General features: G+C 37.9%; 1 protein-coding gene across 4 annotated transcripts in view; it reads right to left on the bottom strand.

Annotated features, from left to right (window-relative positions):
- Positions 1-16304, bottom strand: part of CREB1 (cAMP responsive element binding protein 1) — a 448507-nt gene that overhangs the window by 330626 nt on the left and 101577 nt on the right. For 2 of the 4 annotated variants that reach the window (XM_053698635.1, XM_053698634.1), the window contains one exon: positions 4991-5112. The exons of 1 other annotated variant lie outside the window; for it this stretch is intronic. In XM_053698635.1, the coding sequence (XP_053554610.1) occupies positions 4991-5104 (114 nt within the window). In that variant the 5' untranslated portion in view covers positions 5105-5112. Of the gene's footprint in view, positions 1-4584; positions 4622-4990; positions 5113-16304 lie in introns of those variants that run through there. One more of the 4 variants, XM_053698637.1, reaches the window with a different exon arrangement.

Raw genomic sequence — 16304 nt, 5'->3', positions numbered from 1 at the left:
TTCCACGATATTTGGCCACAGACCCAGAATTTAAAACTATGCTAACTTTAAAATTTGAAGAATATGCTCAATTAAACAGTGAATATGTTAATCGGCCGTTGATTTTTTGGGAAGCAGCAAAAGCAGTTATGAGAGGGGAGATTTTAGCATACATTATCAATAGAACAAAAAAAATATAAAATGAAGGAGGAGGATATCTCAAAAACATTATCAAATTCCTATCATAACTACATACTTAATAAAACTCCGGAAACATGGAATAAATATAAACAAGTAAAAGAAGAAAGATACCTTCCTCCTACATAAATCCACTCAAAGAGAACTAAAATTACAAGCATATTTATTTAAATATGGTAACAAAGTGGGTAAACTTCTTGCTAATCTAGGTAAACAGGATAAGGGAAGTGCATTAATTGAATCTGTTAGGAAAGGGGATAAATTATTTACAAAAACTGAGGAAATTTTAAAAATAATGACAGAATACTATAAAGACCTTTATTCATTAAAGACATCAAACAAAAAAGAATGTGATAAATTTTGGGAAAATATCTCCTGCCCAAACATAACAGAAGAATTAAATGAAAAGATAAATTCCCCCTTCACTGAGTTAGAGGTAAGAAAGAGCATAGAGAACATGTCTATTAATCACCAGTAATAGTTCCGCATTTAACAAGACTATATAATGATATATATATTGAAGGTAATTCGCCATCCTCTGGCTTTGTGGCCTCCTACACAACATTAATACCAAAATCTGGAAAGGACTTAACACAGAAAGAGTCCTACAGACCTATAGCCTTGTTGAATGCGGACTACAAATTAATGACCTCTATTCTTGCCCAAAGAATGCAAATCCTTCTCCCGTCTATAATACATAAAGATCAAGCGGGATTTTTAACCAATAGAAATTCTTCAGCAAAGATCCGAGAGTTATTTCTTACGATGGATTATTTTAAAACAGAATCAAATACTGAGCTAGACAAAGGACAAGATAAATGTGACAAGGCAGTAATAACCGTGGACGCTGAAAAAAGCGTTTGACTCAGTCCATCATGATCATCTTCTTTATACACTGACTAAATTTGGGGTTGGGGGTCAATTCTCTAAATTTATAGAAAACTTATACAGTAAAGCTTCTACGAAGATAATAGTGAATGCTAATGAATCATCAGACATAGCTTTGGCCAGAGGTACAAGGCAGGGTTGTCCCCTTTCCCCTTTGCTTTTTGATACAGCAATAGAACCCCTTGCAATATTAATTAGACAGGAAATAGAGGGGTTAATAATAGGGAAGAGAGAATGGAAGATAGCACTATATGCTGACGATATCTTAATTTACATGAGAAAGACGCAGACAAATATTCCTAAAATGATATCAATAATAAATCAATTTGGCTCTTTCTCGGGATATAAATTAAACGCATCCAAATCTGAATTATTTTGGTTAAAACGGAATGACCAATTTGAGAAAAACATACCCTTCAAAATTGTTAAAGATTCATTCAGATATCTAGGGGTGGTAATATCCTCAATACCAGAAAAATGGTATAGCCTGAATATACCACCAATTTTAAACTTAATTATAAATTCAATGAAGAACTGGCAGAACCTTCCCATCTCGCTCTCGGGCCGAATTGCCCTGTATAAAATGATTTTACTCCCGAAAATTTTTTATATCTCTCAAAATATTCCAGTCCTTTTAAAGGAAAAGGATATTAAGACTTTAAAAACGGCGCTTAGAAAATTTTTATGGCAAAGTAGAAAGCCTAGAATTGCCTTAGAAAAACTATGTTTACCTCAAAAACTTGGAGGCTGTGCTTTGCCAGATCTTCGTTTATATAATTTGGCAAGTCTGGCCCGAATAGTAGTAGATTGGATCTGCTTGAAAGATTATATAACTGATAATGATTTAGAAAAGAATATAATATTTCCTTACTCCCCAATAGCATTAATACATTTGGACATCGGTAATATACCAAAAGAAATAAAAAAAATTAAATCTATTATTACTCCAATTAAGGCATGGTCAAAAATATGTAAATTATTAGAAATAGATAGAAGGGTATCTAGATATTTACCACTAATGGGGAACCCTCAGTTTGAAGTAGGTCTACAATCAGTACCTCTACAAAGGTGGCAAGAAGTAGGTATAGAAAAGATTAATCAATTAATAGATACAACACGAAGGCATATAAAATCATTTGCTGATCTAAGAATGGAGTTTGATCTCGCCCAAAAGGATTTTTACATTTACCTACAGGCAAGACATTACGCTTGGAAGCTAATAAACAATTCGGGCTGGAACTGGTCACTAGGATTATTAGAGAATTGGTTGGCACAGGCCAAAAGAGGGCGGATATCAATGACCTACTGCTATCAAATTTTAAACTCAGAAAAAGGTAGAAATAATATAACGAGAATACAATCTAAATGGGCGATTAGCTTAGCACCAGAACAAGTGGAGGTAGAAGGTATTCAAACATCTCTATTGGAAGTGAAGCAAACAACCCTCTCTGCCACATGGAGAGAATCTCATATAAAACTTCTTTACATGACGTATTTCACTCCTGAAAAAGGCTACAGATGGGGGAATCTGCACTTTAATAAATGCCCGAAATGTTCAATGAGGGCAGCCAATCTTAAGCACATGGTCTGGGACTGCCCAAAATTAAAAGGGATATGGAAGAAGTTGGAATATTGGTTGAATAGAAAAGTGGGAGCCTCCCACCTGGATCTTTCATACACAAATATAATATTTCTCGGATTAGATTCAAGAGTTCCCTCTGATAGGAAAAAAATTGTTAATGTTGCCATTTTAGCAACTAGATATTTGATTTTCAAGAAATGGAAAGAAACATCAGTTCCATCTATGTCAGAAATCAAAAATTGTATAAAAAAACAGTGCATTTTAGAGCAATACAACACGAAACTATATGATATACCAGCTGTGCGCAGTTTTTTTCAAAAATGGTCATCTTTTATAAAAATATTTCCTAAACAAGAAATTGATCATTTAATATTTCCATTTAGAAATTCAGAATTAGTTATCTTAGGGATATGGTAAAAAAGGGAATAATGATTGTCCGGCTAACTATTGTAGAAAGAAAAGAAAGGGAAAAGGATAAAAAAAAATTTTCTCCCCTTCCCCTCCTCTGGGAATGGATAAATTAAATAAGTCACTATTTTGATTATATAGGAAGACTGGCGGGTCCCCTAGTAAAGTAAAATAAAAATAAACGATTCTTGTTGAATTATGAGATGTAAGCTTAATATATTTATTGTTGTTTTGCTTTTGTTCTTTATGCTGAAGTCTCACAAAAATAGTTAAATTACGACTTGGATCGAGTTAAATAACAAGGACAAAGTTAGAACTTGTTGTCTCTTTTTCTTTGCTTTTTTTTTTTTTCTTATACACCTATAATTGGAATAGATTGTTAATTTACCCTGAGGGGTATAATAAGATGCTGTATATGTAACAGATGTAAATATTAAAATGTCTTGTGTTATAACCAATGAAAGGAAAAAGGGAGAAAAGGAGAGAAAAAGGAAAGTAAATTCCAGCAGTGTATGCTCCTTATTAAGGAGCCCATCTATGGCCAAAATGCTGTCTAATATATATAATGATGTAATTATGTCTGTTTTGTTTTTTTTGTTTTTTTTTCTATGTCATGCTATGCTATACGTAATTTGGCCCTGCGTGGCGCAATATTTGCAACCTGACTGTTATGCATCCACTGTTGGTTATAAATAAAAGATTTAAAAAATAAAGAACATATCAGCCAAGTATAAATATGTTTTAAACCATCCTGTTTGTTGTATTTGATTTACAATAGCCAAACTACACCCATAACCTGTAGAAGCCCATCCAAGTTTGAGTCAGCAAACAAGGCTAGCATAGGTTATGAAGTCAATATAAAATTGCATTTATTGCAGTTCTTTTTCTCTAATTGGCTTGAAGTGATATGTAGCAGCATGCATTTCCTGTTCTGAGAATTCAAGAAATACACAAGTATCAACGCTAAAATATCCCAATAAACAGCAGCCTTGTCATACTTCTTTATGTAGCAAAACCACTTTGCATTATACTTTCATTATTTATTTTGCCCCATTTACAGGTAATTTAAGTCAGACAACTGTGGATTTCCCAGTGCTGAAAACTGAAGAAGCACAGTGCTGGCTTCACACGCCTGATCTTGCCACATAGCACAATCACAGTGGCAAGCCCAGTGCATCTCCAGACAAATAATGAAAGTAGTGGGTGGAGTTTGATCTTTAAAAACAATTGCAGAAAACAAGATGTTAATCTATTCTAATATAGTTCAGTCTCTGCTGATACATTAATCTATTTGAAAACTGCAGAACTGTGTTCACATTTTAAAATATATGTATTAAAAATACATAAAAAGGAAGCACTCAAAAAGGGAACAGCCAAAAAGCATAATAGGCTATTTTGTTGTTAGTCACCATCCCAAGAGCAGACTCTTTTGGTTCTAATCTTATTCATGCAAATTATGACCCTTAGAAATGAGTCTCCCTGAGGGTGATGACAGAAAACCAAGACGTTGCCCCCATTGCCCAATGTACCTAGTGAGATGCAGAAGTTCAGTAAAAGGCTCTCATTGAGATCGGAAATAGTCTGTAATTTAAAAAAACGTAATTTTTTGTTATTCACTGGTTTAACACTTGTCTCTTTTATGTACTGTATGTAAAAACTTAACAGTGGTGGATAGAAGGAAGGGATGGAGCTTTAAAACATGAAACAATGGGTTTTCATGCATTGAGGTTTCATTACAGCTATTTACAGAGACAGGATTTGATGGGGAATTCTAGAATGTTATACGATATAATTCAGCAATACACGTTTTAAAAAATAAAGTGAAAACAAGCATTGCAGTAGTATAAATGTATAACATTTTTCTTATAACATATAATGAGGTGTGAAATGTAATGGCTGCTTTTGTAATTAAATATCAAACCGATTGCACATCACCTGCGCTAACGTTGCAATCTGTGGCTGTGTTTGTATTGTCATCTGCTGAGCTTCAGCCTCTGTGACAGCTGCATCTCCACTCTGCTGAGTCTCTGCACCAGATTCCATGGTCATTTAGTTGCCTAAAAACAACAGTGAATTTTATAACCTTAAGTGTAATACTGTCACACAACGTTTCATATCCAATAAAATAATCACATATTTAGTTACTACAGTGCAGGTTTAGCTGTTGCATTAAGATTTTTTGTTTAAACTGGTTACTGAAAGGAGGAAAAAATAGGAACTCATAACTAGAGAACAAGACATGAGTGATGAAAGTGCGTTTCAAATTAAAGGGACAGCATACACAAATTTTCATATAATTGCATGTAATAGACAACTATAAAAAAGAATATGCAGATACTGGTCTAAAAATCCAGTATACAATCTTTTAAAAACTTACTTAGAAGCCCCCTGTCTAGCACGGTTGATAATGTTAGGCTGAGACACACTAAAAGGGGCTGGAAAAACATGAAGAGCAAACACTCCCCCCTCCCTTGCTTATGAAAAGACAAATACAAAAAGGACCTGCAGGAATCTATAGACATCAGTATACATCTAAAACTCTGGGGCTTGGTTGGGAGTCTGAAGATCAGCACAATGTTATTAAAAAAAATAAATAAGCAAAAGTATAATTTTTACAAAAACAGTCCCAGATGAGCTATATAAATGGATCATCTACAAAACATTAATGCAAATGAGTTAAAATATAATACAAGAATTTAAAAAAATGAGGTCTTAAAATTAGATAAATACAACCTCAGATGAACAACACATGATAAATTACACTGTGTTATGATTTATTTAACAAAAATAAAGCCAAATTGGAGAAGCCATGTGTGAAAAAAACATAATTTATGTAAGAACTTACCTGATAAATTCATTTCTTTCATATTAACAAGAGTCCATGAGCTAGTGACGTATGGGATATACATTCCTACCAGGAGGGGCAAAGTTTCCCAAACCTTAAAATGCCTATAAATACACCCCTCACCACACCCACAAATCAGTTTAACGAATAGCCAAGAAGTGGGGTGATAAGAAAAAAAGTGCGAAGCATATAAAATAAGGAATTGGAATAATTGTGCTTTATACAAAAAAATCATAACCACCACAAAAAAGGGTGGGCCTCATGGACTCTTGTTAATATGAAAGAAATGAATTTATCAGGTAAGTTCTTACATAAATTATGTTTTCTTTCATGTAATTAACAAGAGTCCATGAGCTAGTGACGTATGGGATAATGACTACCCAAGATGTGGATCTTTCCACACAAGAGTCACTAGAGAGGGAGGGATAAAATAAAGACAGCCAATTCCTGCTGAAAATAATCCACACCCAAAATAAAGTTTAACAAAAAACATAAGCAGAAGATTCAAACTGAAACCGCTGCCTGAAGAACTTTTCTACCAAAAACTGCTTCAGAAGAAGAAAATACATCAAAATGGTAGAATTTAGTAAAAGTATGCAAAGAGGACCAAGTTGCTGCTTTGCAGATCTGGTCAACCGAAGCTTCATTCCTAAACGCCCAGGAAGTAGAAACTGACCTAGTAGAATGAGCTGTAATTCTTTGAGGCGGAATTTTACCCGACTCAACATAGGCAAGATGAATTAAAGATTTCAACCAAGATGCCAAAGAAATGGCAGAAGCTTTCTGGCCTTTCCTAGAACCGGAAAAGATAACAAATAGACTAGAAGTCTTACGGAAAGATTTCGTAGCTTCAACATAATATTTCAAAGCTCTAACAACATCCAAAGAATGCAATGATTTCTCCTTAGAATTCTTAGGATTAGGACATAATGAAGGAACCACAATTTCTCTACTAATGTTGTTGGAATTCACAACTTTAGGTAAAAATTCAAAAGAAGTTCGCAACACCGCCTTATCCTGATGAAAAATCAGAAAAGGAGACTCACACGAAAGAGCAGATAATTCAGAAACTCTTCTAGCAGAAGAGATGGCCAAAAGGAACAAAACTTTCCAAGAAAGTAATTTAATGTCCAATGAATGCATAGGTTCAAACGGAGGAGCTTGAAGAGCTCCCAAAACCAAATTCAAACTCCATGGAGGAGAAATTGACTTAATGACAGGTTTTATACGAACCAAAGCTTGTACAAAACAATGAATATCAGGAAGAATAGCAATCTTTCTGTGAAAAAGAACAGAAAGAGCGGAGATTTGTCCTTTCAAAGAACTCGCGGACAAACCCTTATCTAAACCATCCTGAAGAAACTGTAAAATTCTCGGTATTCTAAAAGAATGCCAAGAAAAATGATGAGAAAGACACCAAGAAATATAAGTCTTCCAGACTCTATAATATATCTCTCGAGATACAGATTTACGAGCCTGTAACATAGTATTAATCACGGAGTCAGAGAAACCTCTATGACCAAGAATCAAGCGTTCAATCTCCATACCTTTAAATTTAAGGATTTCAGATCCGGATGGAAAAAAGGACCTTGAGACAGAAGGTCTGGTCTTAACGGAAGAGTCCATGGTTGGCAAGATGCCATCCGGACAAGATCCGCATACCAAAACCTGTGAGGCCATGCCGGAGCTATTAGCAGAACAAACGAGCATTCCCTCAGAATCTTGGAGATTACTCTTGGAAGAAGAACTAGAGGCGGAAAGATATAGGCAGGATGATACTTCCAAGGAAGTGATAATGCATCCACTGCCTCCGCCTGAGGATCCCGGGATCTGGACAGATACCTGGGAAGTTTCTTGTTTAGATGAGAGGCCATCAGATCTATCTCTGGGAGCCCCCACATTTGAACAATCTGAAGAAATACCTCTGGGTGAAGAGACCATTCGCCCGGATGCAACGTTTGGCGACTGAGATAATCCGCTTCCCAATTGTCTACACCTGGGATATGAACCGCAGAGATTAGACAGGAGCTGGATTCCGCCCAAACCAAAATTCGAGATACTTCTTTCATAGCCAGAGGACTGTGAGTCCCTCCTTGATGATTGATGTATGCCACAGTTGTGACATTGTCTGTCTGAAAACAAATGAACGATTCTCTCTTCAGAAGAGGCCAAAACTGAAGAGCTCTGAAAACTGCACGGAGTTCCAAGATATTGATCGGTAATCTCACCTCCTGAGATTCCCAAACTCCTTGTGCCGTCAGAGATCCCCACACAGCTCCCCAACCTGTGAGACTTGCATCTGTTGAAATTACAGTCCAGGTCGGAAGAACAAAAGAAGCCCCCTGAATTAAACGATGGTGATCTGTCCACCACGTTAGAGAGTGCCGAACAATCGGTTTTAAAGATATTAATTGATATATCTTCGTGTAATCCCTGCACCATTGGTTCAGCATACAGAGCTGAAGAGGTCGCATGTGAAAACGAGCAAAGGGGATCGCGTCCGATGCAGCAGTCATAAGACCTAGAATTTCCATGCATAAGGCTACCGAAGGGAATGATTGAGACTGAAGGTTTCGACAGGCTGTAATCAATTTTAGACATCTCTTGTCTGTTAAAGACAAAGTCATGGACACTGAATCTATCTGGAAACCCAGAAAGGTTACCCTTGTTTGAGGAATCAAAGAACTTTTTGGTAAATTGATCCTCCAACCATGATCTTGAAGAAACAACACAAGTCGATTCGTATGAGACTCTGCTAAATGTAAAGACGGAGCAAGTACCAAGATATCGTCCAAATAAGGAAATACCACAATACCCTGTTCTCTGATTACAGACAGAAGGGCACCGAGAATCTTTGTGAAAATTCTTGGAGCTGTAGCAAGGCCAAACGGTAGAGCCACAAATTGGTAATGCTTGTCTAGAAAAGAGAATCTCAGGAACTGATAATGATCTGGATGAATCGGAATATACAGATATGCATCCTGTAAATCTATTGTGGACATATAATTCCCTTGCTGAACAAAAGGCAATATAGTCCTTACAGTTACCATCTTGAACGTTGGTATCCTTACATAACGATTCAATAATTTTAGATCCAGAACTGGTCTGAAGGAATTCTCCTTCTTTGGTACAATGAAGAGATTTGAATAAAACCCCATCCCCTGTTCCGGAACTGGAACTGGCATAATTACTCCAGCCAACTCTAGATCTGAAACACAATTCAGAAATGCTTGAGCTTTCACTGGATTTACTGGGACATGGGAAAGAAAAAATCTCTTTGCAGGAGGTCTCATCTTGAAACCAATCCTGTACCCTTCTGAAACAATGTTCTGAATCCAAAGATTGTGAACAGAACTGATCCAAATTTCTTTGAAAAAACGTAACCTGCCCCCTACCAGCTGAACTGGAATGAGGGCCGTACCTTCATGTGAACTTAGAAGCAGGCTTTGCCTTTCTAGCAGGCTTGGATTTATTCCAGACTGGAGATGGTTTCCAAACTGAAACTGCTCCTGAGGACGAAGGATCAGGCTTTTGTTCTTTGTTGAAACGAAAGGAACGAAAACGATTGTTAGCCCTGTTTTTACCTTTAGACTTTTTATCCTGTGGTAAAAAAGTTCCTTTCCCACCAGTAACAGTTGAAATAATAGAATCCAACTGAGAACCAAATAATTTGTTTCCCTGGAAAGAAATGGAAAGTAGAGTTGATTTAGAAGCCATATCAGCATTCCAAGTCTTAAGCCATAAAGCTCTTCTGGCTAAGATAGCCAGAGACATAAATCTAACATCAACTCTAATAATATCAAAAATGGCATCACAGATGAAATTATTAGCATGCTGGAGAAGAATAATAATATCATGAGAAACACGATTTGTTACTTGTTGCGCTAGAGTTTCCAACCAAAAAGTTGAAGCTGCAGCAACATCAGCCAATGATATAGCAGGTCTAAGAAGATTACCTGAACATAGATAAGCTTTTCTTAGAAAAGATTCAATTTTTCTATCTAAAGGATCCTTAAACGAGGTACCATCTGATGTAGGAATGGTAGTACGTTTAGCAAGGGTAGAAATAGCCCCATCAACTTTAGGGATTTTGTCCCAAAATTCTAATCTGTCAGGCGGAACAGGATATAATTGCTTAAAACGTTTAGAAGGAGTAAATGAATTACCCAATCTATCCCATTCCTTAGCAATTACTGCAGAAATAGCATTAGGAACAGGAAAGACTTCTGGAATAACCGCAGGAGCTTTAAAAACCTTATCCAAACGTATAGAATTAGTATCAAGAGGACTAGAATCCTCTATTTCTAAAGCAATTAGTACTTCTTTAAGTAAAGAGCGAATAAATTCCATCTTAAATAAATATGAAGATTTATCAGCATCAATCTCTGAGACAGAATCCTCTGAACCAGAAGAGTCCAAAGAATCAGAATGATGGTGTTCATTTAAAAATTCATCTGTAGAGAGAGAAGATTTAAAAGACTTTTTACGTTTACTAGAAGGAGAAATAACAGACAAAGCCTTCTTTATGGATTCAGAAACAAAATCTCTTATGTTATCAGGAACATTCTGCACCTTAGATGTTGAGGGAACTGCAACAGGCAATGGTACATCACTAAAGGAAATATTATCTGCATTAACAAGTTTGTCATGACATTTAATACAAACAACAGCTGGAGGAATAGCTACCAAAAGTTTACAGCAGATACACTTAGCTTTGGTAGATCCAGCAGGCAGAGGTTTTCCTGTAGTATCTTCTGGCTCAGATGCAACGTGAGACATCTTGCAATATGTAAGAGAAAAAACAACATATAAAGCAAAATAGAACAAATTCCTTATAAGACAGTTTCAGGAATGGGAAAAAAATGCCAAACATCAAGCTTCTAGCAACCAGAAGCAAATGAAAAATGAGACTGAAATAATGTGGAGACAAAAACGACGCCCATATTTTTTGGCGCCAAATAAGACGCCCACATTATTTGGCGCCTAAATGCTTTTGGCGCCAAAAATGACGCCACATCCGGAACGCCGACATTTTTGGCGCAAAATAACGTCAAAAAAATGACGCAACTTCCGGCGACACGTATGACGCCGGAAACGAAATGAATTTTTGCGCCAAAAAAGTCCGCGCCAAGAATGACGCAATAAAATGAAGCATTTTCAGCCCCCGCGAGCCTAACAGCCCACAGGGAAAAAGTCAAATTTTTGAGGTAAGAAAAATATGATAATTAAAGCATAATCCCAAATATGAAACTGACTGTCTGGAAATAAGGAAAGTTGAACATTCTGAGTCAAGGCAAATAAATGTTTGAATACATATATTTAGAACTTTATAAATAAAGTGCCCAACCATAGCTTAGAGTGTCACAGAAAATAAGACTTACTTACCCCAGGACACTCATCTACATGTTTGTAGAAAGCCAAACCAGTACTGAAACGAGAATCAGTAGAGGAAATGGTAAATATAAGAGTATATCGTCGATCTGAAAAGGGAGGTAAGAGATGAATCTCTACGACCGATAACAGAGAACCTTATGAAATAGACCCCGTAGAAGGAGATCACTGCATTCAATAGGCAATACTCTCCTCACATCCCTCTGACATTCACTGCACGCTGAGAGGAAAACCGGGCTCCAACTTGCTGCGGAGCGCATATCAACGTAGAATCTAGCACAAACTTACTTCACCACCTCCCTTGGAGGCAAAGTTTGTAAAACTGATTTGTGGGTGTGGTGAGGGGTGTATTTATAGGCATTTTAAGGTTTGGGAAACTTTGCCCCTCCTGGTAGGAATGTATATCCCATACGTCACTAGCTCATGGACTCTTGTTAATTACATGAAAGAAATAAGTACACCTTATGATTTAATAGCTTGTAGAACCACCTTTAGCAGCAATAACTTGAAGTAATTGTTTTCTGTATGACTTTATCAGTCTAGTTGTTGAGAAAATTTGGCCACTCTTTTTTACAACATCGCTTCAGTTCATTGTGGTTTGCAGGCATTAGTTTATGCACAGCTCTCTTAAAAGGGACACTTTACGATTTAAATAGAGCACGCAATTTTAAGTAACTTCCTGTGATGTACGCCTTTTAACAAATTTCTTCGTACTCTTGGTATCTTTATTTTACAAAAAGCAGGTATGCAAGCTCACACGCTGGCCCCATCTTTGGTTCAGCACTTGGGTAGCGCTTGCCGATTGGTGGCTAAATGTAGCCACCAATCAGCAAACGCTATCCAGGGTCTGAACCAAAAATGGGCCAGCTCCCAAGCTTAGATAACTGCTTTTTCAAATAAAGATAACAAGAGAACGAATAATTGATAATAGGTGTAAATAAAAAAAGTTGCTTAAAATTGCATGGTCTATCTGAATCATCAAAGAAAAAAATTGGGTTCAGTATCCCTTAAAAGGCCCTGCCACAGCATTTAAATCGGGTTGAGGTCGGTCTGGACTTTGACTGGGCCATAGCAACACCTTGATTCTTTCCTTTTTCAGCCATTTTGTAGTAATTTGCTGGTGTGCTTGGGATCATTATCCTGTTGCATGACCCAATTTCTACCAAGCTTTAGCTGTCGGCCAGATGGCCTCACATCTGACTCTAGAATACTTTGGTATGCAGAGGAGTTCATGTTCGACAATGACTGCAAGGTGCCAGGTCCTGTAACTCCAAAACAAGTCCAAATCATCAACCCCTCCACAACTGTGCTTGACAGTTGGTATGAGGTGTTTGTGCTGATATGATTTGTTTGGTTTTTGCCAAACATCTCCACTTTGATCTCGTCTGTCCAAAGGACATTGTTCCAGGAGTCTAGTGGTTTGTTCAGATGCAACTTTGCAAACTTAAGTTGCTGCTATGTTCTTTTTTTTAGAGAAGAGGCTTTCACCTGGCAACTCTTTCATAAAAACCATACTGGTTTAGTCTTTTTCTAATTGAACTGCCATGAACTTTAACATTTAACATGCTAACTGAGGCCTGTAGAGTCTGAGATGTAACTCTTTTTTTGCAATTTTCTGAGCATTGCACAGTCTGACTTTGGGGTGAATATGCTGGGACGTCCACTCCTGGGAAGATTGGCAACTGTCTTAAAAAGATTTTTCACACAGTGGAAAACATTCAACTGTAGAATGATGGCATTTAAATTGTTTGGAAATAGCCTAATATAGCCCTTCCCAGATTGATAGGCAGCAACAATTGCTGGTCTAAGAACATTGCTGATGTCTTTCCTCCTTGGCATTGTGTTGACACATACCTGAATGCCCTAGAAAAGCCATCTGCTAAACTTCAGCTTTTATAGAGGTGGTCACACTTGATTAGCAGCGCTTGACTGCTACAGAGCCTCTTAATTCCTATGGAAGCAGTACAGGTTTACTTAGTTTTTCAAACATGGCTTCTCCATTTTGCCTTTATTTTTGTTAAATAAATCATAATATGGTGTAATATATATCATAAATTATGCTTACCTGATAATTTTCTTTTCTTCTGATGGAAAGAGTGCACAGCTGCATTCATTACTTTTGGGAAAAAAGAACCTGGCCACCAGGAGGAGGCAAAGACACCCCAGCCAAAGGCTTAAATACTCCTCCAACTCCCCTCATCCCCCAGTCATTCAGCAGATGAACAAGGAACAGTAGAAGAAATATCAGGGTGAAAGGTGCCAGAAGAATAAAAAAAAAAAAAGAAGGATGCCCACATACGGGTGGGGAGCTGTGGACTCGTTCCATCAGAAGAAAAGAAAATTATCAGGTAAGCATAATTTATGTTTTTCTTCTTAAATGGAAAGAGTCCACAGCTGCATTCATTACTTTTGGGAAAACAATACCCAAGCTATAGAGGACACTGAATGCCAAGACGGGAGGGTACAAATAGGCGGCCCATTCTGAGGACACTAAGCCTGAAACCACTGCCCAACAAAAACCCCTGCTTCGCCCGAAGCCGAGAGAACTTAAAAGGAAAAGCCCCAAGGACCCTGACCTGCAGATAGTCCAGCAGCCTAGCTAGAGACCACAAATGAGACACCAACACCCAACAGTCGGTCCCCCACCACTCACTCCGCACTAATGAAGGGGACACCAGCCAGAACTCCCAAGGGACAAGGCAAGGGAGACCCGAAGGAAAACAGAAAGTACACCACATCCAAAAAAAGAAAAAAAAAAAAAACTCATAGCGAGTCCTGACAGATAGGGGGAGGCTACGCCTATACCCGGCAAAAAGCAGAGGTATAAGACCGTCATAGGAACAGAAAAACTGTACTCTCAAACCTCATGCAAAGCACTGAAAGACAACTGAAGACTGAGTCCTCACGTTGTCCAAACTTAAAATACAAAGTATTCTACCACAAAAAAAACGTGCAACAACCAAGACGAAACCCTGAGTCAAGAACACGCACAAAACATCAGGATGACACAGAAGAATACTGCTGAGAAGCAGAAGCGGCCAGCAAGAAGACAGACTGCAAAAAAGAAGCCCCCAGACAGAGGGCACACTCTAGGCAATCCAGCCACCAGACCTACACACAGGTCTCCAAAAGGGGATACATAGAACCTAAATCGAGGCCCCCGAAGAAGAGAGATTACACCCAGAACCCGAAGGTAGTGTAAACCTGGACCTCCTGCTTGTAAGCCTAGGGAGCTAACTCTATGCTTACCTAGGCCCTGAAAAAGACAACGTCTTAGAACCCACTCCCAGCCGGGCCAGCCCAAGCATCGGCAGGTATAAAACAGGGGAACAGGAAAACCCCAAAAGCAGCTAAAAAACAAGACGAAGAATGGCCACCGCCATCCAACCGAGCACAGGTACAACCTGACTCCAAGAACAGACAAGGCTGTAGACCCAAGTATCTAACAAAAAGGCCCAACATAGTCTCAACACGGAGCCAGCAAGACTCCAAATAGAATGTAACAACCCAGAGAGAACACCTCTTTCTGAAGGTTAACCCACAATTCCAACCTCCTGAAACCAGGAGAAGCCCTAACCCTAAGAAAGGGACTACATCTCTAGAAAAAGGAGCATAAGCCCTCATCCTAAGATAAGGAATGGAGCCAAAAGGCAGCACCTGTCCACAGGCCACGAAGCCCCAGGCTAAAGGACAAATCAATCCCCAACACAGATGCACCTTGGAAGGGATCCCCCTAAGACTAGCTCTCTAACACATATTCCATGCGCAATAGCCGCAGTAGAGACACTGCAAACCCATTTGTCTGCAGAGCCGTTAATCCAAGGGTTACTACAGCAAGTTGACCCAGGGAATCCGACCATAGGGCGCAAAACAGCCCAATGAGCAACAGTCACTCAGAAAACCTGGCCAACCGTGACCAGGTCAAGGAGTCAGAGTAAGGACATAGCCCAAGTTCCCAGGAACTGGGGAACCCCAAAGCAGCCCTCAAGCCTAAAAGTCCGGTAACAACCCACAACGGGATCCACAAGGGAAAACGCTGATCGAAGCCTCAGCAACCGGAAGCTCCAGGGAGAAAACAGGTCCGGGCCCCAAATTGTTTAAACAAACAATACCCGAGAACGTAAGAAAAGGAAAGTGTGGAGTGATACGTAGATGGGACTCAACTAGCTTCCCCAAATCTGATATGCTCCCAATATCAGATGTATAGAAATGTGCAAGTAGCACTCTTCCCAGAACCCAAGGTAATACAAAGAAAACACGGAGGTAAGGAATATCAGAGGTCCGGTTAGGGGGAGAATAAACTGCAAAATTAACAACAGCACAGTACTACATTTGGATTTTAACTGTTTTAAAATTGGTTGTGGCCACAACTTAAGAAAACCATAAGGATTACAAATCCGAACTTCCATCATAAGGATTAAAAATCCGAACTTTTAGCATTGTTTTACGATAAAGATGTACCCCCACATGCTCTAAACAGATTCAATGTATGGTATAACCATAAAATACGATTGAAACGATCTTATACTGTTTTTTATCTTAGTAAAGTTTTTGAATTTATCACGATTTGTTTGTTTATTCACCTAGAAGTTAAGTCATTTATTTGTTTGTTTATTCATTTAAATTCATCACGTTTTAAATTCATCACGTTTTAAATTCATCACGTTTCAAATTCATAACGATTTGTTTGTCTATCCATTTTGAAGCACAATTTGTGTATCAATTTTATTTAGAGGCACATCAATTTATTTAAAGGTACAGTGATAATACACCGAGCATACACTTTTTGGATAAATAGAAGGATTTTATAAAATTGTCCTTGAAGAATTTTAAGAATCAACGTTTTGTTTTTGTTTGTTTATTTGTTCACATTTTTTGGAGAGACACTACATAACACCAGAACCACACAATATTTATGATTCAAAGTAATTATATTTATTTAAAGAAATTATATTTGGTAAATCCATACACATTCTATCACAGTGTATACACACTTCAAATCATAGTTTATAC

The sequence above is a fragment of the Bombina bombina genome, chromosome 1 (assembly GCF_027579735.1).
Source record: "Bombina bombina isolate aBomBom1 chromosome 1, aBomBom1.pri, whole genome shotgun sequence".
NCBI lineage: Eukaryota > Metazoa > Chordata > Amphibia > Anura > Bombinatoridae > Bombina > Bombina bombina.
Note: the sequence above shows the minus strand (reverse complement) of the source record. Positions and strands in the feature narration are given on the sequence as shown.